The sequence below is a fragment of the Gambusia affinis genome, linkage group LG12, assembly GCF_019740435.1.
Source record: "Gambusia affinis linkage group LG12, SWU_Gaff_1.0, whole genome shotgun sequence".
NCBI classification, from domain to species: Eukaryota; Metazoa; Chordata; class Actinopteri; order Cyprinodontiformes; family Poeciliidae; genus Gambusia; species Gambusia affinis.
The window spans coordinates 16,105,192-16,132,643 of record NC_057879.1 but is presented as its reverse complement, the minus strand read 5'-3'; the positions used below and the strand labels follow the sequence as shown (position 1 = coordinate 16,132,643).

At 39.1% G+C, this 27,452-nt stretch overlaps 1 protein-coding gene across 15 annotated transcripts in view; it reads left to right on the top strand.

Annotated features, from left to right (window-relative positions):
- The window catches only part of LOC122841138 (adhesion G protein-coupled receptor L2-like), a 129,770-nt gene that overhangs the window by 45,560 nt on the left and 56,758 nt on the right, over nt 1-27,452 (top strand). For 10 of the 15 annotated variants that reach the window (XM_044134183.1, XM_044134187.1, XM_044134182.1 and 7 more), the window contains exons 3-6: nt 10,905-11,118; nt 19,378-19,487; nt 22,710-22,724; nt 25,226-26,026. In XM_044134183.1, coding sequence (XP_043990118.1) covers nt 10,905-11,118; nt 19,378-19,487; nt 22,710-22,724; nt 25,226-26,026 — 1,140 coding nt within the window. The remainder of the gene's footprint in view (nt 1-10,904; nt 11,119-19,377; nt 19,488-22,709; nt 22,725-25,225; nt 26,027-27,452) is intronic. The other 5 variants (XM_044134185.1, XM_044134198.1, XM_044134196.1 and 2 more) reach the window with 1 other exon arrangement.

Sequence of the window (27,452 nt, the reverse complement as noted above, 5' to 3'; positions counted from 1 at the left end):
CTAGTAAGTAAAAAAAAAAAAGAGGACAAAACTGGCTCCACAGACAGCTCTGGTTTCTTTTTGCATTTGCTCTTGTATGGCAGACAGTCATATATGATGTGAGTCAGTGTAATGATGTGTGTTAGGTCTGCTGGCTAGCTCTCAGTACAGCCCATGAATGTGCCTCTGTTGCAGTCACTGTTTTACTAATCTCCTCAGAGCTGAGTCTGTGCCACAGAGCATGACCACACATTTTTTTGTCTAGGAATTAAATGTCACCTGAGGGCAGGTCACCTGCAAACAAAAGGCCACCAGCCGATTTGCAGGTATAAACAGCCCCAGATAAGGAGGCCTTCTCTTGCTGTGCAGGAAATTGAATAACTACAGAGGCAGAGAAAAAGTTGGAGAAACAGCCACGCACAAAGAACGTTTTTGTTTGCCTTACACTATCAGTATTGACCTCTTGCAGCATATATCCTCATTGAGTGTGCACGGCACAATGGTCTCATCAAAGATGAGGAGCAGGAAGCTGTCTGTCATCTAGATCTCCCCATCTGGGCATCTGTTATCAGCACTGCTGTTTTCTGCTCGCATTGACCGGAATGCTGGTGGAAGGGAATGGGGCAAGGTCATCACGCTCAAGTCAATCAAAGTGGTCAGCGTTGCAGAGATAGCAGGGGGTTATTGCCAAGGAATGTGTGTTTTTTTTTCCATCGACTTTCTGAAGTTCTCTAAGACTCCCAACAGCATTGCACATAGGTCCACAAAGTCAGGTAGTGTGCAAATGCAGAGGATTTCTATACCCCTTTAACTTTTCATTGCATTACTACTTAGAAGTCTTTTAATATGGTTTAATTTGATACACTGAGACAAAATAAAGCTTAATTGTGAGGGTTTTTTTATTTGCTTGAGTCAAAATCTGAAGTGTGTTGGACACCCTTAATTCAACCCCCCACTCTGCTACCTCTAAGTTAAGTCCAACCAATTCTCTTCAGAAGTCACCGAGCTACCTTGCTACAAACTACTGTATGCATCTGAATCCCCAGGAAATTTGGAAGCACTATCCAAACTCCTAGACAGCCTTTCTATTCTTACAATTTTAGACAGTCCTAAAGATAATATGGATGAAGAATTAGATTCCATAGAGATTGTTGACACTACTGCCAAAATGTAGGAAGGCAAGGTCACAGGCCCTGATGGTCTTCATATTGAAATCTATAAAAATAAATTAACTGAACTTTTTAATTAACCCAGATAAAAATGGCTTTATGAAAAACAATCAGGAATTCCATCACGTTATCAGGGTGTTGAACTTGATACATGTTATGTAAGTTTTCTAAGTTTCATTTGTTATTTAGAAATTGTCAAACAAGGGGTGCATGTAGGTTACAATAATTTTTTATGCTAATTTCTTCCAGTCAGTCTTCTGTATTTTGAAACTGTGAGTGCTCGCTTTCATTGAGATTGTGCAAGCACCAGCTTAAATGTCCTAAAAGAGGACAGAGTGCAAGCACACACTGATGTGACCAACACATTTTTTAAATTAGGTTGCTGCAGAGTTGGCATTCTAGAAAAGAGACTCCTGCAGGATGAGCATAATTAGTAGGAAACTCAGGATGCCTCTTGAAGAGATTGCTGATAAAAATCAACCCATTAATCTAAGTCAGCACAGACTCTGCCTTAATTGCATTAAAAGTTGCATTTTAATGCTAAAGGAAACATGCATTCGATGAAAAACATATGGTATAATAACAAAGGCATGAAAAACATTTTTCTGTGCATGTGCAGCCAAAAAAAGTCTTATGTTTAGATAAAAACAAATTAAGCACCAACTCAGAAAAGGGAAACCTGCATAAAATACCTTCCAATCTCAAGTGAATTAGTTTGTAATCTCAAGAAACAAGCCAGTCCAGTAGGAGTTATGGTGTGACAGTTTCAGAAACCATGATAAAACTGAAGTGACCATTTATTCTCAGCTAAAGCCTGATCTCAAGTCATCATTGTGGTCTCAGCCTCATTATTCATGTAATCCGTGTTCTAGTTGCAGCTTCTCCTTACACCCTGTCTCAGCTCCATACAAGCAGGACCGGGTGAACGGAGGTGGGGGTTGGTTAAGGGGAACTCTGCCCCGGCAAACAAGAACAGAGACAAGAACATGTGATGGAGACTAACTCACCCCCACCAACACCACTTCTCTTTTCTTTCTGCTTCATCCTCTTCTTTCTTTCTCTCTATCCTCCGGGAAGGCACCTGACTTACCCACAGACATTTCTAGCGTGGAAAATCCAGCTGGGGTTTAAGTGCAAGGGTAAAATGTGGGCTTCAAGGGGGCTTAGGCATCACTCAGGGCAGATCAAACCCACAAAACTATAACCCTGCTGCACTCTGGAGGGTTAGTCTAACTTGCCTCTTTCTGTGTGTTTCATCAACTTCCCTGAAGAGATGCAACAATATGTTGGATATTGAACAAGCAATATACTAATTCTGTCAAATCGCTGCTCTCCCAGGAGGGCATTGGAGGTTTTTCATGTTCTAAGCTCAACATTACCTTCTTCTAAATGTTTATTCTTTGTAATAGATATTTGCATCAGTACAGAAGGGATGTTTTCTCAGTAAATTCTGAAAGATTATATTTCATTTTAATCAGACTAATGTACTGGGGAAACGGGCCAAACATTATAGTTTGCTACATCCTCACCAGAATTATTCCTGTCATGGCCCTCATGAATTTAGAGGCTTACATGTATTAGCAATGTAATGAAGCTTCGTCTATCTTCTGATGTTCACCCAGAGGGTCAGAGATGTGGGGGGATAAATCTTAATTATTGTGACCAAATTAAGTCATTACAGCCTGCAAGTTCTGCAAGAAGTTCTTATCTGCAAGGGCCTGTGTATGAGCTGGATGTTCTTTAGAGGCTAAGTAACCCACCATGTTCTCTGTGCATCGTTTGTGGCAAAGTATACACCTGGAGCCTCTGCAGCTCAGTAAAGTTGAGCAACGGGCTTAAAATTGGAAAGTTGTAGGTTCAATTCTGGCATCCTCAAGTCACACGTTGAAGTGCTTCTGGGCAAGGCACCTAACCCCAAGCTGTCTATTCATACACCATCTGTGGATGCGGGATGTTGCACATACTGAAATTGTGATTAAATGCATTGTTCAAATCTACTTGTTTAATTCGTTTGCAAATTTACGAAGCAGAACATAACCAAAGAGCGTGAAATAATTTGGCATCATTCAAATGCACTATCCTATAGTCCTCTGGGGTATATATTGCTAATTGTGGTGCTAATACTATATGTGTTCTGATAGAACAATACCACTTCTCATCTCTGAAAGGCCCATACATCTCGGTCAGTTTGTAAACTAGATACTGTGTTCAACATTTTGTATTCTTTTAACTGACAAGGATAAATGAAGCTTTTTTTCTTCAGGTTTTTCTTTTTTATTGGCTCTGCAAGCCCACAGGAATAAAAAGATTAAATTGAAAGGGTCATAAGCCTCTTAAAAATATAAAATGTAATTTTCTTCTCTGGATTAAACAAATCATATCATTGGACCAACCTGCTCATTTTTGTTCAGTGGCCTAACCACTAAAATAATTTTTGTTAACTTTAAACCATGCAAGTCCATAATGTTTTAGCATATTCATTGCTGGTTTCAAAACTAATGTGGAGATTTCCACAAAAACAAGTGAAAAACTCTGCTAAGCAGTTATATGTAAATGATAATTTACAAAATGTGTCAAACTTTTGTATTGCCCAGTTCTGTGGGAATAGTAAAGAGTGGCATGCTAACTTTTTAGAAGGACACCATGGTCCGGAAACAAATGGAGTAATTTGTCTAAATGAGCAGCAAAGACTACTAATGTGCTACTCCCATAGTGCTTTACAGAAAACTCAACAAATCAACTCTATTCCAATCCCTGCTCTTTTGGTGAATGATTTTTTTTTCTCTTCACCTCACCTCATCGTGAATCTTTAACCACCCTTTAGATTATGCTTGGTCACTATCTACTAAGTTTTATTATGTTTTAAACAAAACCAGTGAACTCACTATACAGCAACTGTCAGAATCTAAATTTATGTCCAAACCTACTTAATATTTTGTACTGAGCATCACTTCCACAGGCAGTCCTAATATATCTGGTTTTATCTTTCAGAAACAATAAGATGCCTCTATATGGTGTGATAGCATAAAGGTTTTAATAAAATGGCCCGCCTGAGGAGTCTAGAAGCGGCATTATGGTCCTTTAACCCTAGCAATATGACAAATCCTTCTCCTTAGACCCCTTCATTGGGACGTGTCAACATTTAATCTGTTATTCTATACTCCCGCTCTGCATTTCTGAGTTAAGACAACATTTAGAGAATAAATTGGGGGAAAGGGCAGTGATACAAGTTGCGGCTTTGCAACTTGAACCTGCAACGGCTTAATTTATGTATCACCAAAGAGAAAAGGGATACGACACGGAGCGCTTCATCTGACCATGGAAGCAGTCTCTTCTTTAGTGCTCGTTTCTATTTTCGAATTCTTATATGGGAATCAAGAGTGTCTGATGGCAGCAGTCTGGGAAGGGCGGGTGTAGCCCTGGGGTTTGTGGTCTTGTCTGACACTGTCTTTAGAAACAATTCCCAGCAAGGTGGACCAGAGCAGGGACTAAAGTGTCATGGGAAACGGTGCAATGTGTCCAACTTGATTTTCAGTGTTTCGCCGTGTTTCGACAGTTAGACTGAAATGTGAGCTGCAGAGGGATATGGAAGGCTTCTTTGGGTGTCATCTGTATTCGAAAAGCAGGTGTTACCTTGTGAATCCCCAGATCTCCATTCTAATCTCCCACCTTTCTTATGTGTGCCTTTCACATCTAATGAATGGTCATGTGAAACATTTTCTAACATTTTGGGCAGGATTGTCAACTGTCTTACCAATTAGAGTTTTTTGTGTGGTGTTTTCATACAGGTTCATTCAGGCTAGTTGAAAAAATTAGTGTTTTTAGTCTTCTATCCCTGTTTTATGAATTTCTTTGGAAAAGCCTAACTCCACTGAAATAAATCCTTCTCATTCCCTCCGGATATTGGATTATGGAGGCATTTCTCACTTTTGGGGGAAAAACTTGACTCTAAGATCTTCTCTTTCTTTGCAAGATGTTGCCTACCAGTAGCACCGGGAATAAAACAACATAAAAAGACAAACAATCTTGAAGTACTCCTGCTGTGACCGTGGTGGGGGAACTCTTATTTGACTAAAGGCTACACCCTCCTTTATGCTGCTAAAGAAAGCGTCCCTGGCAAACCGAAACCCAGAACAATAGGGGCCAGCCTCAGGGAAACAGGGCCATTTGCATGCAGCTGTTTGCCGTTTCCAGGACCACAAAGGCCAATCAAAGAAGCCTTAATGGGAGATGACAAGCGTCAACCAGTGCCTTTGCTCTCTGTCTGTGCCAGGTCTCGTCATTCTTTCCTACCCTCCAAATATGACCCAGTTTTTTTTAAGCTAAACATTCCTCCAGTCTTTTTTTGCCTCCCACTGCCTGATGGCGTGTAGTTTGAGCGGTCAAAGGTTGGTCATGACTGCAGACTTGAGAGTTTGCGTGCAGAGCAGCCAAGATGAACCTGAGCATGTGTGTTATGGTCCGCCACTTGCAGTTGGCAGACTGCAATATCACAACATGAAAGTGACATCATGTTCTCATATAATCTTCATAGATTTTTTTTTTCTTACGTCACATGAGGGTATAATTGCAAAGGGTTCCAGATGCACCCATCTGAGCCTCAGTGCCACTTCCAATTTCAAGGGTGTTGATAGAAAACAAAATATGTATTATGAGAGGGATTGTTGCCAGTGAATTATAGGCTGTCAGCTGGACGAAAAAAGAAAAAAAAAATAAAGCTCCCAGAATGCAGCAGATTGAGCAGCAGTACTGATCTTGCTTTGCTCTCTTGAGCTCAATAGAAGGCTTAGCAGGCAGGTCAGGAGGAGAAATCTGAAAAGCTACTTTTTTGTGCAGCCACTCACTGACAGGAATGCATGATTAGGCCTGATGTCAACAAGGGTAGGAATGGGGATCAGAGCCAATTATCACTTTGTCAAAGTAGCTTCCATTGCAATATATCTGGGTGGTCTGGTCTCAATCAAATATGATGATGCTAGGCTTTTTATTTGGCAAAAATATAATATCATGATTTTTTTCTACAGGAAAATTATGGTCACTGTTATCACAATCTCTGTATGTAAAAATACAGAGATAGATCAATGACATAGCATAAAGCATAGGCTGAAGAATATTTGTAAACATATATCTAGATTGCAATATCTGTTCTTAACTGTAACACTTTGATTTTTCAGTGGGAACAAACACAATATTAATAGCTAAAATTGTTTGGATACATACCTTTATTTAATAATTTGATAGTTATTCCAGTGACATTAATGTAGAAAAAATTATGCAAAAAAATAAAAAATAAATAAACAGTTTTCACTGTTGGTATTATTTGCGTGGAGATCAAGCTTGTACTGTTGAGTAATTTCTTGGATGGCTTCTCTTTACCTTTACTTGATGAAAAACATGTTGATGTAGAGCTACTCTTATAAATGTTGACAGTAGTCAACATTTCTATCTTTAAATAAAATTGAGTAGATTCATGTTCTTGTTTGTCGATGCCATACATCAACACAATAAGAAAGCTCGTTCAGAGGGAAAATGGACAGAGCGCAACACAAGGCAGAAAAAACTGTGGCAGCTAAAATTTTGAGACTTGCATGTAGGTTCATCCTCTAGCAGAACAGTAACCTTAAGAATACAGTCAGGGCCTTGTGCAAGGCTTGTAGAGAATAATGTTGAGCAATTGTACAAATTTATTGACCATCAATAATAGGCTGTGACCTGGTGCTTCATGCGTTGTTGCCAGTAACACTGCAATGAGTAGCTTTTTTGAGAAAGGTTGCTAAAGGGAACTGGGAAGTCCCTAAATTTATTGACAAAGTTGGTAAGTTAGCAACAATATCTTGCAATCTGCCTACGTAATACGGCTTAGGTTGGTATTGCTTTGGCATCCCACAAACAGTATATATATTTTTCAAAAACAGAGGGGTGAAATACTTAAAAATATGTGTAATAGTGTAATTGTAGCCAAAGAATTGGTGTTGTATGGTCATCTAAATTTTTGCTTATGTTTGTGGTGAAGCTTCTGAATGATTTAATTTAATGAATGAGTTATTATAACTGCATGCAATATTATAGAAATTTCACATTAGACATTGCTATTGAACTAAAATTTTAATAATGCATTTTACCATAGTAATCATTATAACCAACAACTTTTTCTTTTTCCACATATAGCCAGTATAAGGTATAAGATTCAACTAAACATTAATGTTTACCGTTTGTCCAATAGACCATGTATTTAATTTTATGTTAAATATTGGCAGTGACATAGCAAGATCACCCACTCTGCGACTCACACCCACACAGGGTTTGCGTTATGAGTTCCATCCTGCAGTTTTCCTGACACCATTTTCCCTACAGCTGGTGGCCTTCTGTCGCAATCTTCAACTGCTGCAAAGTTGATCAGTCAAACAAAGCACAGAGTGTGAGATGAAAAGCTTTTCATGCCTCCCTAGAACACACTGCTCACAAACAACCTTCACTCCTTCTCAAGATCTTGCAAAACCCGTTTAAACCACGGAACTGCACACAGAGTAGACACATCCAGAAACCTTTGTTGTCACAAGGTTTTTGCTTCAGAGCGACATCCTGTTCAGCCTCAAAAATATATTCCTTTGAATTTAGATTTTTCTCATCTACACAATGAAAAAAAGTCTTCTTTACACAGATTTGTCATCACATGCCTAGTTACAAGTTTACTAGACAAGCATTAATGAGACCAAGACTATGTGCAGTTTGGAGAGAAGGTGATTTGTTCTTTGGGCCGCCAGCACAGTCTAGATGCTCATAATTGATGTAGTGTTAGCCTATGACCAAAAAGATCTATACCAGAGACATGGGGGGTGGAGTCCAGCCAGCCACGATCCTAATCAATCGCTAGTCTTCTGCTACCAGCAGAAGTCTAGCGATTGATCATGCCATCGCAATCTGATAGATGGGCAGAGGTGGCAGTGGACAGCCGGAGAAAGAAACTTGGACAAGGCAGATGGCGCATGTGTCCATGAGGATGTTGGGTTTTTTTTTCTTTGCAGAAAGACGGTCTTTCTGCTTGGAATTTTAAAACCCCACAAGATACATTATTTCCGTCTGTTCTCTATAGCTGCCGTGATAAACCCGTCACTCCGTCCATGAGGAATGGCAGGCGGGATGATCATTAGTCTTCGCAGTAAAGCCGCCAACTCCTCTCTCTGGGTTTTATCATCCACCATTCTGGACAGGTTTTCTGAAAGGTTTGGGTAATTGTCGTGGTTATTGGGAAAGATGGAGTGACCCCGCAGCCCTTCACTTATGATTTGGCTGGACTGATTTCTTCTAATGAGGTGATAAACAGTCCAGCTAAGAACAATTTACTGGCTATTAGATGGATCATGGTTTCATAATGAAATGTCTAGAGGCCAAATGCCAGAGAAAATCTGCCATTAATTTCATATTTTGTTCTCTTGCTACTTCTCCTTGTGTGCCTAGAACTTTTTTCTAATATGCAATGACTCTTTGGGTATATTTTTAAGAGTGAATGTTTTACAGATGCCATTTTTCTCCTTTTCGCTGCTGTGGCGTGTGCAGGCTTACATAGACTATCATTATGACTAAGCTAGGCACAGAAAAGCTGAAATGACTTGCAGACGTGTTGGTCAGGTTTTTAAGGACAGGAATTTAGAGCCAGAATCACTTCAGCTCTGAGCAGTTCAAACAATACTAATTGCACAGGACCCAGACTATCAAAAGTGTGAGGATAATTAAAGCATAGGGGCAAAGTGAACCCGGGGTGGTAAGTGTTAGTACATGACAATGGTTGGGAGCCAATGGGAGCAGGAAAAAGGTAACAGGCTGAAAGGAGGGCTAATTAGGAGAGAGCAGTGTAGAAAATACAAATGGTAGCTGCTCCCTCAGGGGCCTGCCAGTGCTGAAAACAACGACGATTATTGACAGTTCATGCAGAGCTCTACTTGCTCGTCTTTAATGGAGCAAATTTCCATGTTCTGCTTAGATTTTACCAAATTGTTTTTTTCAGAATTGCAGGCAGTTCTAGTTGTTTTGACTGGATCACTTTAACTGCAGTTAATGGATTTCTTTTTCTTCCTTACCGTGGATATAAAAAGACTATATGCCTGTGTTAAAACGTCACAGGCATATAGTGACGTACATATATCTGCTGAGGAATTTATTAGACTTTTTGGATGTAAAGTGTACAAACCCTTAAGCTAGTACTTTCTGGAAGCACTTGTTGATTCAGATTCAGCATCAATTATTCTTGTGCACACACTTGTCATCATTTATAATAAATAAAATACATTTTTGATAAAAAATAGCATTATTTCACTTATATCTAGATTAAAATTTTTTTTTTAATACCCTGGGTAGATTTAGAGCTAAATACACATTTTAACATTATGTTTATTTTTTAGAGTAGCCCAGCCAGAGTTGAGACTTGAATTTGCAGAGGGAGCTAAAGGTTAGAGTGATAGCAAGACTTGGTGCTTGTCACCAAACATAAATCTTCAAAATATCATTGGCAATTTTCCTTTTGATCATTTTTAAGGAGTGGTACAAATGCCTTTCCTCAAAACATTCTGACGTCCAAAATCTCCCAACATCTTTTGAGGGAATGTGCTATGGTCTTACGAAACCAAACTTGGACTTTTGGTCATAATCTCAAGACATGGTAAAAGCACTATCATGCTGTAGGATTACTTTTCTTAAGTTCAATCTAGACTTTTTCTAAAGACAGATAACATTGTGAGTAGTTCTAAATACCACTCAGATGTGATGTAAAACCTTCTGATCTATGTTAAATCAAAGCACAAATCAGAATCGATGCTTTACCAGCCGAAATATAAGGTTTTAAAAAAGACCTAGCAGTAGTTTGGAATAAATCTGACAGGAAATCTGTGGGGTTGCGGATAAAGCTTGTGGACCATAGCTCTCATCTCAATCTGTCAGATTGACCCAAATCTGGCAAATACTGACAAGTTTAGAATTAGATTAAAGTTATTCACAACTTTGACGCTGGCATATTGCGGCTATATATTTTTTGCACCTGCATATTTTATGCAGTTTGATTGTGTGGGATAGACAGAACATATTTTGAAATTTTGCATGGTTCCAGTTTTGACCAAACTTTTCAGTGCTTAACAAAGACACCTTTTGTAGGGTAATTTCCTCTAGAGTGACTTAGACATCAGTAAACTATTTGGCAATTCTCCTTTCTACTTGGCTTCATCCATTGGTCAGTTGTCCTATGTGAACTTCACACTGTCCCATGTCTGATTGACCCCCCCATAATTTTCAGTATCCCACTTTATTCAGGTGGGATTCTTTTCAAACAGAGCAGAAAAACAGAAATAAATTAAAGTGTCTATTTGATAATAAAGCTGTTCTCAATTCAACTTGATTTGGTCCTGCTGGTGGATGCTCTCTGTTGGTGGAGACCTTCTCAAAGCATTCTGGCCTTTATATCTGCTGAGGAATTTATTAGATTACCACTGATCTCAGATGATTTAAAAATTTGACAGGCCTGACCACAGAGCAATGGAGAAATGAATTGTTTTTTATCGTTCTCCCATTCCTGGGTTGCGTGTAATGACCCCTCTATTTAAAACTGTGGTAAATATTGGACTGCTGTGGCCTATTCGGAGCTTGCCAACAAATTTTTACAGCATGATGTGCGGTCTTATTGTGCTGGCGCAGTGATCCCTTAACCTATTAATTTAGTGATGCGCTTTCTTTGTCTTTGTGTGTGTTTTTCTCTCCCTCCGTCATCAGGCTTCAGCCGTGCAGCCTTGCCTTTTGGGTTGGTCAGGAGAGAGCTCTCGTGTGAAGGATATGCGATTGATCTCCGTTGCCCTGGGAGTGATGTCATCATGATCGAGACGGCCAACTATGGCCGCACTGACGACAAGATCTGCGATGCTGACCCGTTCCAGATGGAGAATGTCAACTGTTACCTCCCTGATGCCTACAAGATTATATCGCAAAGGTAAAACAACGGGGGGAGAGGAGGGACTCCATTTCACAAACACAACCAGGAGCTGGGCAGAAAAAGCATGGCCTTTTTTTTCCGCCTGGAATATTTCCACTGTATAATGATTTTTTTATTTCTGTAATATTTTGTTACATTTTGGCTTTTACTTCTTCAGATGGATATGCTTTTGTTAACTGTCATTTTCATTATTTCTTTTTCTAGTGCATCTCAATAATCCGAATTTCCTATAAAAATGTATTTAATCCAGTAATTCAATTCAAAAGCAAGGCTCACATTATCATGATTCATTCTACACCGAGTAACGATATTTCTTTTAATTTTGATGATTATGACTTATAACTTATAAAAATTCAGACTTCGTTTCCCAGAAATTGACATTTTTTATTATATAAACTTATTATGTTATGGCCATGCTGAAGCCTGCACAATCATAGAGAAAACTGTCCAGCAAACAGACACTATTCCTGAATGATTTCGTTAAAATGTCTTTATTTACTTTCATAATGACATACTTTAGTCAGTGTCCTTGAAGCACTGAATGAAGCACCTTTTTCGGTTTCCTTCCACTCCACTTTCTAATAAAACTGCCTACAGCACTCTGTGAACAGTCACATTTTAAGCAATGATGTCTCTGCTTGTTGGTGGATAGCTATAAAACTAACCCTAAGTCTTGTATGAGAATTATCTTTAATTAATTTATAGTAAAATAGCTCATTTCTAAATTTTGTATTTTTTTCCCCCTCCAGGGGGTCTTTTGTGGGCTCTAGTGTCCCTTATTTAAAAATAGGCTGACAGGAAAGGGGGAAAAACAGGAGGGAAGACATGCGGTAAATGTCGACGGCTCCGGGAATCGAATCCGCGGGTCGAGGACTCCAAACATGGGTCACGCTATCCCCTATGCCACCACAGCACGCCCTAATTTTGTGTTTTTATTATCTTTAAGTAGAGGTGTGCCGATCATAATCTGTCGATTCTCCGTGAAAAACTGTATGATCAGTGATTGCCGATCACTTGTATCTCATTCGCAGCCTGCATGTGCAGCTGTCTCCTCTTTCCTTCACACTGCGCTAGCGCGCAGCAGTAAGTCCTAAGCAAAGCGGTGTGGAACTTGAACGCTCAGAGAGTGAACGGGGAAGTTTGCGTGTTGCAGTGGAAAATTACCTCGGGGGTGAAGCATGTTAAAATGCATCAACACAACAAATCAAATGTGACATTTGAAAAACAAGCACTTGACAGAGCTTGGCTATACATCGAGGCTCAATGCAGGAAAAAAAGACATCCAGAGCGACCAGTAAAGCAGCGCACAACTACCAACGCTCACCCAGATTAGCATCACGGTCAGAAAGCTAAACAAATGACCTGAAAAATTATTTAAATCTTCTGGCTAGTGGTGTAAGATGGTGGTTCTGTTCACGTTGTTGAATTGCTGCTACTCACTACTGGTAGTAATATTTCACAGGCGTAGAGCCGTTTCCGCGCCAACTGCAGTGAACTCTCACACCAAACCTCTGCTTAAAGCTGCAACACGTAACTTAAAACAAGAAAAGATTCTTGATATGTATTAAAACTTTCACTGTCCTAACACAAGACAGACAATCTCTGAAAAAATAATCAATCTCCTCTGCCTCCTCCTGTGTTCTGCAGAATTACTCCGCTCGGTCATAAACAACCAATCAGAACCAGCATTTATCAGCTAGTCATACTATCAGGAAGGATTGTTTATTTTTGATGCAGCCTGCGTGACATAGGCAAATTTATTTGACTCGTGTATAATTGATGGTACTGAGAGCCTTACCATTAAATATTATTTTACTGATTGCAGGTTTTTCAGTTGTCCTTTTGACTGAATAGCTGCTGTATTGTGCCTTCTAGTACGTTGCATGTTTTAATGCTAAATTAAATTAATTTATTGCCAGATCATTTCTTAATTTTGTCAGATCACATAAAGCAAAAAATGAACAGGTGATCCAGATGATCGGCAAAGATTGGTGATCGGCAGAGATCAGCCTCATTGGTGATTGGTATTGGAATCGGCAACAGAAAACCTGACCGGAGCATCCCTACTTTTAAGTCATATTACTCAAAATGAGCAGAAATAAACATTTCAAATGCATCAGTATGTATAAGGAATCAAAGTAATATATAATTTTCACTTTTTGAATTGAAATACTGGAATACATGAACTTTTTTCCTGGCATTACTATCTATTAAAATTCACCTGCATTGTTCACCTCAATTATTTTGCTCTGATTTGTCTTGGTGCAAAAAATCTCTGTTTTTCGATATGCTTATTTAACATTTCTGCATACAATATTCAAATATCTTGCACAATTATATTATTAAATATAAAGTAGAAAAGCCTGAACTGCAAACCTCACATTTCAGGCAGCTCAGGACCAGTGTGTGTTGTGTGTCCTTGACGCCTGTTAGACTCTGCAGAGCTTTTTCATGCACAAAACACTATGCAATGCGCTGAAAGCTAATATATACAGCTGAATGTGTTCAAGCAAAATGGCGCCATCTTACACCCTTCAAATTTCAGGTTTTGCCGTATCTTGCCAAATTATGTGCATGACATTTAAAATCTTTAAAAAGTGTTGCGCAGATTAATTCTTGACAGGCAGGAAGTGACATCCATGCAACGGAGCTCTTCACACCAGCTGCGTGTTGTTGCTTCTGTTTGAGTCATAATCGGAGTAGCTCAGGGAGGCGACCGCCAGTCACATGAACACCCTCCTAATACCCTATCTGGAACACTGCGCTTGCTTTGTTCAAACACTTGTAGTGCATTGAAGTGGCTTTGCCTCAGGTAGCGAGCGGTGCCCATCATCGTGCCTTTTATCCTGGTTACCCTCTCACAGGATGCCGCCTCATTGTCAAACGACAGCACAGCAACACTTCAGCTCGACTGCTGCTTACCCCTAGAGGTGTGTGTGTGTTTTTAAAGGGCATTGGATGAGCTATTCATAAACAGTAACGACCACTGTTCACTGTCTAATGCGCCGCTCTGTCTTAACCTGCAGCCTCTTTAAAGCTGGCTTTTGAGCATCATCGCCCACCATGTCAGACCTTTTGGGATTTTTACATGCCTCATTTTCTCCTGTTTACCCCCATGAGATGCAGCTCCACAGAAGAGCTTCATGAATACATCAGGTCCTGCTGTCTTTCTAAATCTACACCGCAGTCCCAGTACAGTTGTACAGTATAATGCTGCAGATGCTTTCCATGCTTTTTGCTTTCCCTGACAACCGCAACACTTTTGTTGATAAGTCGAGACCAACACTGGGTGGGGATTCACAGTCAGGTGAAAATTAAAACACCCCACAACAGCACATGTTTTTACTTCATATTTGGGCATCTGGATATTTAATGTCAAATTGAAATAATACCACTAACAAAACAACAATATTTAGCGAAACATATTTTAAATCCTTGAAAATGCAATATAATTTCTGGTAAGAAATAAATAACACCCCCACATTTATTCTTTCTTAGAATGGTTAGAAAAGTTAATTAGTATTTTGAAAAAGATTTAGTTTGGTGTGGCTGATGAGGCTGTTGAAGTGAGAGAGCATTATAGGAGGATCTGCCTGAAACATTCAGAAATATGTTGTTGCATATGTCTTACTTAAAAAGGCCTCAAAAGAATTACAAATTTGTTATTCCATTGCATGGGAAATAATCTACAAGTGAACAACATCCAACATGGTCTGGTCTGTCCCATATAAGAAAGTCCCCCTGATAGTGGACTGTCAGATGCCAAAGGAAGTCTCTGGCTATAGGTCATCAATGAACCTGCAGCTGGCCTTTGCAGCTGTTGCTATGAAAATAAATACCTGCATAAAAAGAAAAACAGACTGCATAAGTTTAACTTTCACGGGAGGTGTGCAAAGAAGAATCCTTTAATTTAAAAAAATAAACCAAAGCCACACTGAGATTTTCCAAGGATAGCCCAGACAAAGACCAGGACTTCCTGAATGTTGTTCTTTGAACAGATGAATGTAATATTGAGTTATTTGGACGCCAGGAGAGAGGACACCATCTAAATACAGAATTCCAGGAAAGCTCAAATAATCCACCATGAGATCTATACCATGATTTAAAAGGTGCCTGGTGAAAATGTGAGACCCTCTTTAAAGCAGTTGTTGGTGAAGCAGAACTGGACCCTGTGACATGACAATGACTGAAAACATGACTCAAAATCTGTCAAGGACTAGCTGAAATGAAAAATGCTGCTCTGAGTCAAAGCCTAGATCTTGAACTGATTGAGGTGCTGTGCGATGACTTGAAACAGGCTGTACATGCAAGAAACTCTTCAAACATCTTACAGTTGAAAGTAAGGAGTGGGTCAAACTTTGCTCAGATTAATGTCTACAAGAAACATCTCTGAAATTTTTTCAGCCTGTGGGGTAAGGCTAGCTTTTAAAAGGTAGTGTGTCCTAAAGTTTTCCTCATTTTTATTATCTTTTGTTTAATGAGTAAAAGCAAGGACATTTTTGGCTGTTTAATTCCAGTTGAATCACTTTCTATTCCAGAAATAAAAAAAATATAATTAGACACCAACATTTCGGCATTTTTTAATAAAAAACGTAATATTTATGTGAGTGTCCTATTTTTTTCACATGCCTGAATATTGATCCAGGTTCCCAGGAAATAATAGTTTTGAAAGGAGCCTTTTGCCACAATGATCGTAAGGATTCAGATTAGAAGAAAAGGGCTCCTGATCGTAATTAAAGGCGATGTGATAAATGGCGACATTAAACCAGCCGCAAATCTTTCAGAGACCAATCAGCGCTCCATTGGTGTGCAGCAAACTCGAATGTGGGTATTTTAACTCTATCAAAATGGGCCAGTCAATACTGTCAGGATTAACAAAAGGCAACAGCCCCACAGACGGATAAACAAACACATTAAACAAGAGCGGGTAGAAGGAAACAGTTGGAGGTCTGCATCTCAGACTGGCAGTTTCTGAAAATTGCGACAGAGAGCATTCGTCAAGAACAGTTTTTTTTTTTCCCCCACAACAAAAATTACTAGACAGGAATCCAATAGATTGATTTTTGTACGACAGCTACATCAAAGAGTTTTGTCAAGAAGAACGTTTAGTTGAAAGTTTTGTAAAGAAAGTCCCGCCACCTCTGGTCACGTTGCTTAATAGTCAAGTCCTCATTCCTTCAGAAACGCGTCGTGAATGGACTGTGAATTTGACCTTTCCATCTCTCGACCGGAGCAGGTGCAAAAACTGTTCACTTGTAAAAAATTATGATCTAAATACACTTTTCGTCTCTCTGCCTGCCATTACTTCATTTGAATCGCAACCTCTTCTCTGACCCTTTAAAACTACCAGAATGAATCTTTTATCTGGTCAAAGGTGCAGCTCTCTGAGAGAAAGCGAGTGGAATTCAAACACTTGACTGCCGTGAGACTGTTCAGCGCGGATCGCATGCTGGGATTTGCTGCTGTTATAAACAGACTGTCAGAACCCTTAGCAACAACACCTGCTCCTAAAACACGAAGGCATCTCCAAATTACTGTGAAGGAAAACGCTGCAGTGAGTGGTTCCTGCATTAAAAGAATTTTTAGTGATGGGGCAAAAAAAAACATTTTTGGTTCTTACATGTATACAAATCAATATTTAATGTTTACCAAAGATCAAAAGGAATATGATAGGTGTTCTCTTGCACTGGTTAACCAACAGAGAATGATCATCTAACAAAACACTTTTCCTGTCTTTTAACTCACAGCCTTAGTTTTATGGGCTGCAAACTAAACAGTTTGATTTGGTCTCATTGCTCACATCAAGTCAGCTGAACACAACCTGCTTAGTACAACAAAGAACTCATAAATAGCCAGAAATGCTTCCCTTCGGAGCCGCTACAAACCAGAAGTGGAGCTGAAGCTTGGGTGAATATTTATTAGGTGTGTGCCTTTGTGTGTTCTTTTGTCCTGCAGGTCAGCTGCAGTGTGGCACAAAGTCAACCACAGTAAGAATTGTAGATGAATATTCAGTGTTTTTTTTTATTATTGATTTATCACCACCTCTATAATTTATCTGGAGTTTAAATTGCCTGCTAGTTGAGATGAAGCTAATAGTTGCTTCCTTAACACACTTAATAAATTTAGAAAGAACAAACACCATAGGAATGCACAGAAACATTTAACCCTTGAGGCTATGCATGATGTTTACAAGGTTTTAAACATATTTTACATAAATCTAAGAATGCAAATAAAGATTTTTCAAATTTTGTTTCTGTTCCATGAATTGTGCATTTTAATCCTTATAATAAGAGACAATTAGGATTGAAAATTATCCCTTTTTTGCATTTTCACAGATAGAATAAGGTCTTATTAACATGAAAATAATCTATATGGAGGAGCATTATCCAGTTTAGTTTAGATTAATCAAGTATTTTATGGTTTGATCTACAGATGTTCAAAGACTCAAAGAGAAGCTGTAAATCACATGCTATCTTTAGTTGTGCTAGCAGCTAATGGTTTCTCTTGTTGGTGAAAGCACAGTTTAGCTGTGATCACCATATTCTCCATGTTTTGCGGGTCGTTTGTTTCTTATGTGCCACTGTCAGCAATTACCCAGAAAATTGCCAAAAAGTGATATAAAACTGATGAAAGTTTCTTATTCTGTTCTAAAGCATTGTTTCAAATTGACCTTGAACCATCACAACGCCTTGATTGATAGCACTATTGCCTGCTGATGCGTTTTCAACACATACCAAATAATCATCTATTGCCCAATTATGCTTCATTTTGCTGATCACCACTCTATCTGAAATTATATCCATTCTGGCTGCTACATTGAAATTAACAATCACACTGTGAGACCTTGCTTTTTTCAAATATTTCAAGACTTATTTCCTATCACTTGCAGCTATTGACTTTAAAATCTCTGCACCCTGAATGAAGTGGAACATTTTTGGGTATATTTGAGGTGATCCAGCATGCCCCACACGCTGTCAATCAGATCACACTTTCATGCAGTGACCCTTTCTCCCTTGTGGCAGTTCTCTTGAACATTTGCTACACTGGAGCTACAAAAGTTGCTTCTCTAAAAGCACAGCTGGCAATATATTGGCATGGAAGTTTAGACCACAGCTGGCTCTTTCTAAAAGTCCTTTGTTAATTGTGCATAGTTTTAATAAGGTGTAATAGTTGCATGGCATTAACTTTGAAGTACAGGGTGCTACAAAGAAAATACATGTGCAGTACTGAGCAGAGTTTCATGATGGATTTACATGTGTGCTTACCTGCTTTTTAATATTTATTAACTTAGTCTTAGGTGGGTAGTTCTGTTCATCTTTCATACTTTTGTTTGTTTTCTGTGCAGCACTTTACAGTGATAAATTGTCCTAAATCTGTTACTGTTGCTGTTGTCCCCTGTTCAGATATATGTTCAACTTGCATCTCTGCCTCTGACTGTTTTTTTTGTTTTTGTTTGTTTGTTTGTTTTTTTAATATTTATCTCAAGCCTGCACATTGTTAAACGTTTCTTTTCTGGTGCCAGTTTTCATCTTGCTTGCCTCTCTTGCTGACATCATTCTCAATCCCTGGGCCTGAAGAGAGCTCGATTGAAGTGGAGCCAATTTCACCCTATACAGTATTTACACAAACTCGATCTTTTGCTGTTCTTCTATTTTATTAAATTTTTTTTTCCCTCTTGCTGCCTCTTGACTTGAACTTCTTTTTAACACCCAGAAACATGTGCTAGCACACACACACATACCCAATGTCTCTGCAATTCACACATCATACTGTTGTTTCACTGAGGGACACCATATCATGCTGGAAGGCAAATAACCTTTCATGGAGTTGACACATTCATGTCTTGTTTGGGCATACATGCAGAGGAGTTGCTCTGTTATACTCGAGGCCACCCATTCCAGTCCAGTGCATGTCACCACCACCTGTCGCGTGTGTTTTAATGAATGTCCTCTCTTCCAATAGCAGCCTGAAGACAGTAATTCCCAACATGCCTTGTAGCTGCTCTCTGGCTCTGTCATTCATGCCATCGCCTTCATTTACTCGCCCCTTAATGCTCTCATTCCTCTCCCTCCTCGTTCGCCAAGGTTTGAAGGTAGAATGCATAAGTAACAGTCAAGCCCGGGATTTCATCAATGTCACTGAGGCTGTTACAATGAAGCGCTCCCTCCTTTTGTGTTGTTAATGTTGTCTCATGCAGAGTACTCTTACTATGGGTAGTCATGATGAAATCTCTGGTCAATCTTTTTTTTCCCCTAGGTGCAACAACCGTACGCAGTGTGTGGTTGTCACTGGCTCTGATGTCTTTCCTGATCCATGCCCTGGCACCTACAAGTACTTAGAGGTCCAGTATGAGTGTGTTCCCTATAGTAAGTATCGCCACCCCAATCTCATACAGAAATCTTGTTGTGTAATATCAAAGTGTCTGATGTGATTGCACCCTCTTTTTATTAGTTCTTACAGATGACTCTTCAACTTTTTTATCTGGAATAACACTGTGTTAATAATGACCTAAAGCTAGAAGGCTGTGGCATGTTTCTTAGGTAAAGAAAACAAATATTTCACTGTCTCATGGTATATACACAAAAATCAAACAAAGTTCTGTAACGCAATCTAATTTAATTTTTTTAAAACAGAAAATAAGCATTCCCACTACTGATAAAACAAAATATAGATTTTTTTCATTTGTATCAATAATTTCTATACAATTTATTTATTGTAGTTTAATCTTGATTCAGATATGTAGAATATTACCCATTTTTGCTGTTAATGTTGTAGCTTCTTAACTATAGCTTTTAAATGTTGTTATGCTAATAGAGTGCAGGAATAATATCTTTCAGAAACTGGGTTTTGCAACTGAAAATACTTCCAAACAGTTGAATTAGTATTTTTTTAAGAGAAGAAAACGCTATCCCACATTATGGTAACCTATTATGGCAACAGTAGGTGTCTGCCGGCTTGTTAAATTTAGTTTAAACCCCAGGAACAGGATGATATACAGTTTTACCAATTTTGAAAACAGGGCTTTGGTATACCTGGTCCAGGCCTGCATTATTTTTAAGTCAATGCTTACTGGTTAAGGAAAATGGCCTAACTTTTTTTTAGATTTTGTTCAAGATACAACCAATATACAAATGTTCTGTCCATCTTCTGTCCATGTTGTTCTGTCCAACGTGGTTCTTGCCACAGAAGATGGTTCTGTCCATGTTCTTGCAACTTACCAAAGTAAATTATCACTACATTACGAGTTGTATGTTAGGAGTATTTAACTGAAAAATTACACATAAATGGCAATTTAAAACCCCCCAAAGATTAACAAATAAGCTAACAGAGAACAGTTTCTTCCCAAAAGGCATCGATTACATAGTTGCACTTTAACTCTAAGTGACCAAAAGTTTCCACTTATTAACATGCACAACACTGACTGACATAGAGAATGCTCCAAACTGCAAAAAGGTATTCAAAAGCTTTTTTGCTCTTTTGTTTTTTTTCCTCCTGTTTTTATTTCCTGTTAGCAAATTTCCACCCTATTTATCACATTTCCCAGTAACAGTCGGTAGCCTATAACGCTGGCCGAGGTCACTGCTCAGCCTTGTTTATGTGTTCTAAACCAACTAATAGAAACATGCTTGATTTGCATGCTCAGTTTGTACCTGACAGCGACATAGAAGCCTGGTTACTGGCATGCCAATTATCAACAGTGGGAGCTGAACTTTCACTAACAGATTGTAAATCTCCCACTGCAAGGTTCAAAATTTTGTTGTAGTCAGTTTAATTTTCTTTATGTAACTGTGCAAGTTGAGCACAGCAACACAAATCAGCACGTCAAAATCATTAGTTTTAAATTTTGTGAAAAAATGACTGTAAATGTCTTCACGGATTGCTGTGGACATTATCTGGCTGCATAAGATATCATTTATTCTAGTTTGCAGTGTTTTTAGTTTAGCTTTGGCTTGGGGTTTTTAAATTAAATCTTCACGTTTTAGTCATGTATCATTTTAGTTTCAACCACTAAAGCAAAACCGAGTCAGATTGAAGCAGAGGTTCCACATGATTCAATTTCCACTGAGGGATTTCACTGGGGACTTAGACGTGATAAATGGTTGTTGATGTGTCCCCATCGCCGTCTATCCCAGACTCCGCTTCAACGGCAGTAAATGCATCTCTGGTTTATAGTATGATGCTCATATAGATCAAATTGAGTTTTTCATTGGCCGTATCTTTTCTTAAAAAGCATTGCTGGTTCTGCGGTTAATCCTCAGACCTTACTGTGATCAGTTTACTTTGGAACTACTTTCCACCGAACAAATAGCTTCTGCTTTTCCTTTTTTTTTATAAACTCAGTCTTACATATTTGTGGTTCAGTTGAAAATCTCAGGGGTATATATTTCTACAGCTTGACAAATAAAGCTGAAGCTATCTGCATGACTAGATATTAATAAGGGTTGGAGACACAATGTTTTCTCACAGTTTCCGTTGGCTGACTTTTGAATTTTCTTTTACTGAAATCAGAATGTATGACCTTATTTAGTGCTCTTATTGACCTATAACACAAAGGATCTTACTGTAAAATCTAAAATCTAAAAGAATGCTTTGCATTTTTCCTGAGGTTAAACTGAATTCTTACACTTACTCATCACTTTTTTTTTTACCTTTGCTGCAAATATGTTTATTAGCAGTCACTATTTTATAGTTAATCCAGCTTTAAATGGATGCCTAGAGTAGTTCATATAAATTCCGCTTTATTTGAGCTTACTCCATATATTATGTGCTGAAATGTAAACCTTTAGAAATACTCACTCTTCTTTCCCCTCTTCTTTCAAACAGACCTTCCTTTCACCTCCTGTTCCCCACCCGTACTAACTCTTTCTATTTTTTTTCCTTCAATTTTAATCTTTTTTCATATTGTCTTCAGCCTCTCCAAAGCACCGAAGCACATGCAGCTGCATTTCTAAAGAACGCCTATTAGGCTGACTGTACCATCAGTCACCTCATGCGCTGCCAGTTCGTTTAAGCATTGGTAACTTTAGCGTCGTGTTTTACATATGTGGGCGAGCAGATCTAGAAATCCAATGTTTCATTTGTGTTTAGAAAAGTTTGAACAATTTCCACCCTCAGCCAAGACATGCCATAAATAACTCCGATGCTGTGTTGACTGTTCTCCATCTAAATATGACCCGAACTTTGGAGGATTTTTGTTTTTGTTTTATAAATTTTCTCCATCTCTTGGTGCTTAGGGGAGAAGCATTCTTTGAGAAATTCATGCAGCTTTTACTGTACAAACTGTTGCTTTGTTGGCAGATAAAGGCGATGGAAATGAGTAGTTTATTGGGAAGTGCGATACATGGCTTGTCTCTTGCCATAACTTCTCTGTTTTTATTTCTAGGATGAGACATCACTCTAACAAACCTCTTTTTTTTTTTTTATTTGCTCTTCCTTTAAGATCTTCTATCCCAGCCAGCCGAATGGTTCATTTCACTCTCGCACCCTCCAACTAATTTTCTTTATTTATATCTACTAATTAACTCATGATAACATTTCTCTCCCTCTTGCGCTCTTTTTTTTGCTTTCTTTTCCAATGCCTGAAATAGAAGTGGAGCAAAAAGGTAAATGAGTGCTCTGGTCCTTCCCTCTCTTTACCCCTCCACACCCCCAACCCTTTTGGCCTCTTGTTCTGTGGTGTTGAGTACAGCTCCCCTCACGTCCTACCCCCTTCCACCTTTCTCCTCCCTTCCTGATTGCCTTTTCCTGTCAAATTGTAAACCCATAGGAGGATGGTTTGCAACCATGGAACCTAAACAATTTGCAGAAATTTCAAATGACAACCATGGTCACCAGACCAAGTTCTCTTCTCAATACGAAAGAAAACATTAACTGTTTTTGGTGTCCATTCATTCCTCGGATCCCCTCGTCAGCAGTGTAACCCCCACTCCCCGACTTCTCCGAAGAATGACTAGTTGTGTGTATACCTCTTAATTGGCTCAGTCTCAGTTTGCCTGGCCCGAGTTCTGCTGCACCCATAGCACGTGATGTGAAATAGCAGTGATGGCTGAGTGAGTTTGGCACAGCTTGCAAAAAAAACAAAAAAAGAAAGTTTGAGGACAGGGAAACAAAATTTCCTTGTCTTTCCTTTTTTTATCCAGAACAAATTAATTTGTATTGGAACTTTGCCGTGGCCTCCCTCACCCATCAGTGGTTAATCTTGTCTTTTGCCACAGAGTAGTGAAAATCCTTTGCCTCTGTTGTTTCTATTTATTCCCTCAACCTCCACTTTAATTTTCTTTAGTTTGTTTTACCTTTGCTTTGCTGCCGCCACCACCATCCGACAACCTGTTGCTCACTCTTACCACGAAATGTAAAGTCTGTTCCCTTTCCCTCTTGTTACTTAATGACCCTCAGTCAAGTGAGTGCATGTGCAGTGTGTCCGTATGTAGAGTGAATATAGAAAAGTGCATACACCACTGTTAGTATGCCAGGTTTTTGTGGCATAATTAATGAGACCATGATAAATCACTTGAAAACTTTTTCTACCTTAAGTGTGATATTTATCTTGTACAATTTAATTGAGAAGGTTACGTTTGAGGGAAAAAATATAAACACAAATATTAAAGCTGGAATAACCTGGTTTAGTACCAACTCTGAAACCAATAGTTTGTTCAATCCCTTCAGCCATTTATGATTCAATTTCAGCATTCTTTGTTTTTTTTGGCCTCTCCACACCTTGTAGACTCTCTCAAAACAAAAATCGGATTGTAAGGGCATCTTTTGTCCCTTCTCTCTTCATGCGATCACAGAGATTTCTGTCTGGCTTGGCTATTTTAAGGCCAAATTTTTGCTGGTGAAGCCATTTGTTTGTATTCTATAATCTTCAAGCTTTGACTCATAAGTGTTTAAGCACCTTCCCAAAAAGTCTAGTACTCTAAGCAAAAGCATGATGCTGCCACCAGCATAGTTCACTGTAGTGATTGTGTTTTAATGAACTTTTTCAATTGTGCCAAAGGTTCAGATTTAGTTTGATCAATCCAGACATGTGGAGCACACTGGAAATTGTTGCCACAAATAAAATAGAACTAAGCACAAGGACTAACCAGAAATTTTTGCAGTTAACCCTAATCTTTAAATTTCTCTGGAGACTCTTGGCAGCCTCTTCAACCCTTGTCTTTCTATCAGTTATGAAACATGCATTTTTTTTGCCAAGGATCTGTTGTCTATATTGTCTGTGAGATACAGAGCAGCATAGCTGTCTGTGAGATACCAGATACTATGTATGATGGGATATTTTATGACATCTCTGCATATTTTGACTTTAGCTAGAGGTTTGAATTAAGCAAAGTCAGTAGAATTTTCTTTATATTGCTGAAGCTTATTTGTTGTCCATCAGATTCCCTATAACTAATGGGAGGTGTAAACACAAGAATACTGAATAGTGGAATTGAATTCAAAAGTGGTTCAACATAGTATTAGACTATAGGTGTGCATACCTGTTAAGCCAGCCTTTTTGCTTTTTACATTTTCCAAAAGTTATTTTTGGAAAATATTTTTCATTTGAATTGTAAAAACAAATACTTACTGTACAAAGGGTGGAAAAAGTTTGGAAGTGATTTTTAATAAACTCCTAAAACCCTGACATTTTAATCAGCCTATTTTTACTTTTATAGCCACTATACCTAGCTGTTCATGTGGCATTTGACATTTGAAGAAAGGCTGGTGTTGGATGAAAAAACAAAAGCACACAAAACAAAGCACTGTGAATTCTCCTTTCGCCACTTCCCATGTCTTTCGTTTGCAGGACTTTAAAACTTTTTCGGTTCACATATTATTTGTTTTGTCCCCAGTACAGTGTAGCAGCAGCCCCTTGAGAAGCAAGTTCTATTAACCTCACATTTTTCATCCTGAGTAGTTACTTTGACACGTACATTTGTTTTCCTCCCCTCTACCCCGTTCTCATTAGTACAAAAACACTAGTCAAAAGCTTCAAATTCCCTGATCTTTTTGTCCTGTACTTGAGTGGCGCAGCTGGGAAAATTGTGCCTGTCAAACATGTAACATTTGAGGTTTTTAATATTCTGTCTTGTTGTATTTTTGTTTTGCTCTCCTCTGTCCCCAGTTTTCATTTGTCCGGGGACTCTGAAGGGCATAGGAGCTGCAACCTTCCTGTTCGAGGCCGAGCAGCAAGCGGGCTCGTGGTGCAAAGACCCGCTCCAGGCTGGAGACAAGGTCTTCTTCATGCCCTGGACGCCCTACCGCACGGACACACTCATTGAGTATGCCTCCCTGGAGGATTTCAAAAACGGTCGCCAGACGACCACCTACAAACTGCCTCACCGTGTGGATGGGACTGGCTTCGTTGCCTACGACGGTGCCATTTTCTTCAACAAGGAGCGCACTCGTAACATTGTCAAGTTTGATCTCCGAACGCGCATCAAAAGTGGAGAGGCCATTGTGAACAATGCCAACTACCATGACACCTCACCTTACCGCTGGGGCGGCAAGACAGACATTGACCTTGCGGTCGATGAGAGGGGTCTGTGGGTGATCTATGCCACTGAGCAGAACAATGGACGCATAGTGGTGAGCCAGCTCAACCCGTACACCCTACGCTTCGAGAACACCTGGGACACAGCATACGACAAGCGCTCGGCCTCCAACGCCTTTATGGTGTGCGGCGTGCTGCACGTTGTGCGCTCCACCTACGAGGAGAACGAGAGTGAGACCAGCCGCAGCCAAATCGATTACATCTACAACACCAAGCTGAACCAGGGCGAGTACACAGACATCCTCTTCCCCAACGAGTACCAGTACATCACTGCCGTGGATTACAACCCCCGGGACAACCAGCTGTACGTGTGGAATAACTTCTACGTCCTGCGCTACGACCTAGACTTTGGGCCGCCGGATCCTGCAGAAGGTGAGGGCCTGCTTCATTTTCAGGTGTAATCCATTGTCTTTGTGTAAACCCCTCCATTGTTTGGTAGCGGCTTGGGATGTCACAGATGGCTGCTTTTTAATTCTGAATACAATTCAGGTGTGATCAAGGAAAGAGGCTTGTGTTATTCTTGGGGAAAGGCCTCATTTTCAGACAGAAATTACAGATTCACCTTGGAATGAGGGACAACTCTCTGTAGGGTTGAGCTAAAAAAACACAGGAAAAATGTGCATCTTTATTACCACGAGGCAGACAAGCCACTCATTCCAGCTGATGCTTGGACCCCATCAAATTCTTCAATCTCAAGCCTTATCCGAAACCATTATCTATACTGCCTCCCTGAACTTCCCTCTCATGCTGCGAACATGTAGAAAAAGGCTTGTGCACAGTATGACAGCGGTTATCCTTTCCTCACCGCCTCAGGATTGCACTATGTGTTGCCATGACTACCTCTCCAACTTTTGTTGTTGCCATTTTTCTTGTTTTTTTTCGGTAATACATGAGGTGATAATCGGCAACCTATTGTGAGCTAATATTTTTCAAAGGCGAGTTATGGAGCACACAGCGCATCTGTTGCAGAAAAAAATGGTTGGAAAATGAGATCTATTACAGTGAAGAATCCTGTCAGGCAGTTAACAGGCTTAAATTAATCTGTGAAGTGCTGAGAGGCGACATATGTGTCATCAGACAGGGACATTACATCAGGCCGATAATGGGTTTAATTACCTGACAGAAGCCAATTTATCCCATAAGTCTTCTGTATGAAGAGGGGGAACAAGAATCTTGACCTGACTGGATGATACGTTATAGAGGTTCGGGTTGCTGACCCTCTGCCGAGCACTGTTGGGTATCAGGTTACGACTGGGCTGCTTATTAAAAAATCATCGAGTGGTGATATTATTTATTGCAATTATGAGATCATTTATGATACATCTTATGTATTTGTCATTAACGTTTTTCTAAAAAGTTTTGAGCATGAAAATTGCTGAGTTTTCAGACTATATTTCTTATATTATCTAAAAAATACAATAATCAATTTGAGAAAACAAGTAACATTTTATAGTTTTTATTGCCACAGTCTTCCAAAAGTAGTGAAATTTATACATTTTACAGCTTTGTTTGGCCTCTGGATCCTCATTGATCAGGTTTTGATGCAGTTATCAACTGATCAAGTTCTATTTGTCTATATTTTGTTAATTGGTGTTATTTAAATAAGCTAAGTTTAAATTGATCAGGGTTTTTCTGATAGATAATGTTTTTTCTTTCTTTTTTTCTTTGATTTGAAACACATGAAAGAGAAAATACACTGCTGGTTCTTTGATGTAAGTATCAGTTTGGAATCCAAATGACAAAATTAAAATTATTTATGCATCAAAGAATACAGTTAAGCCAGAATTAGGTAGTTGAG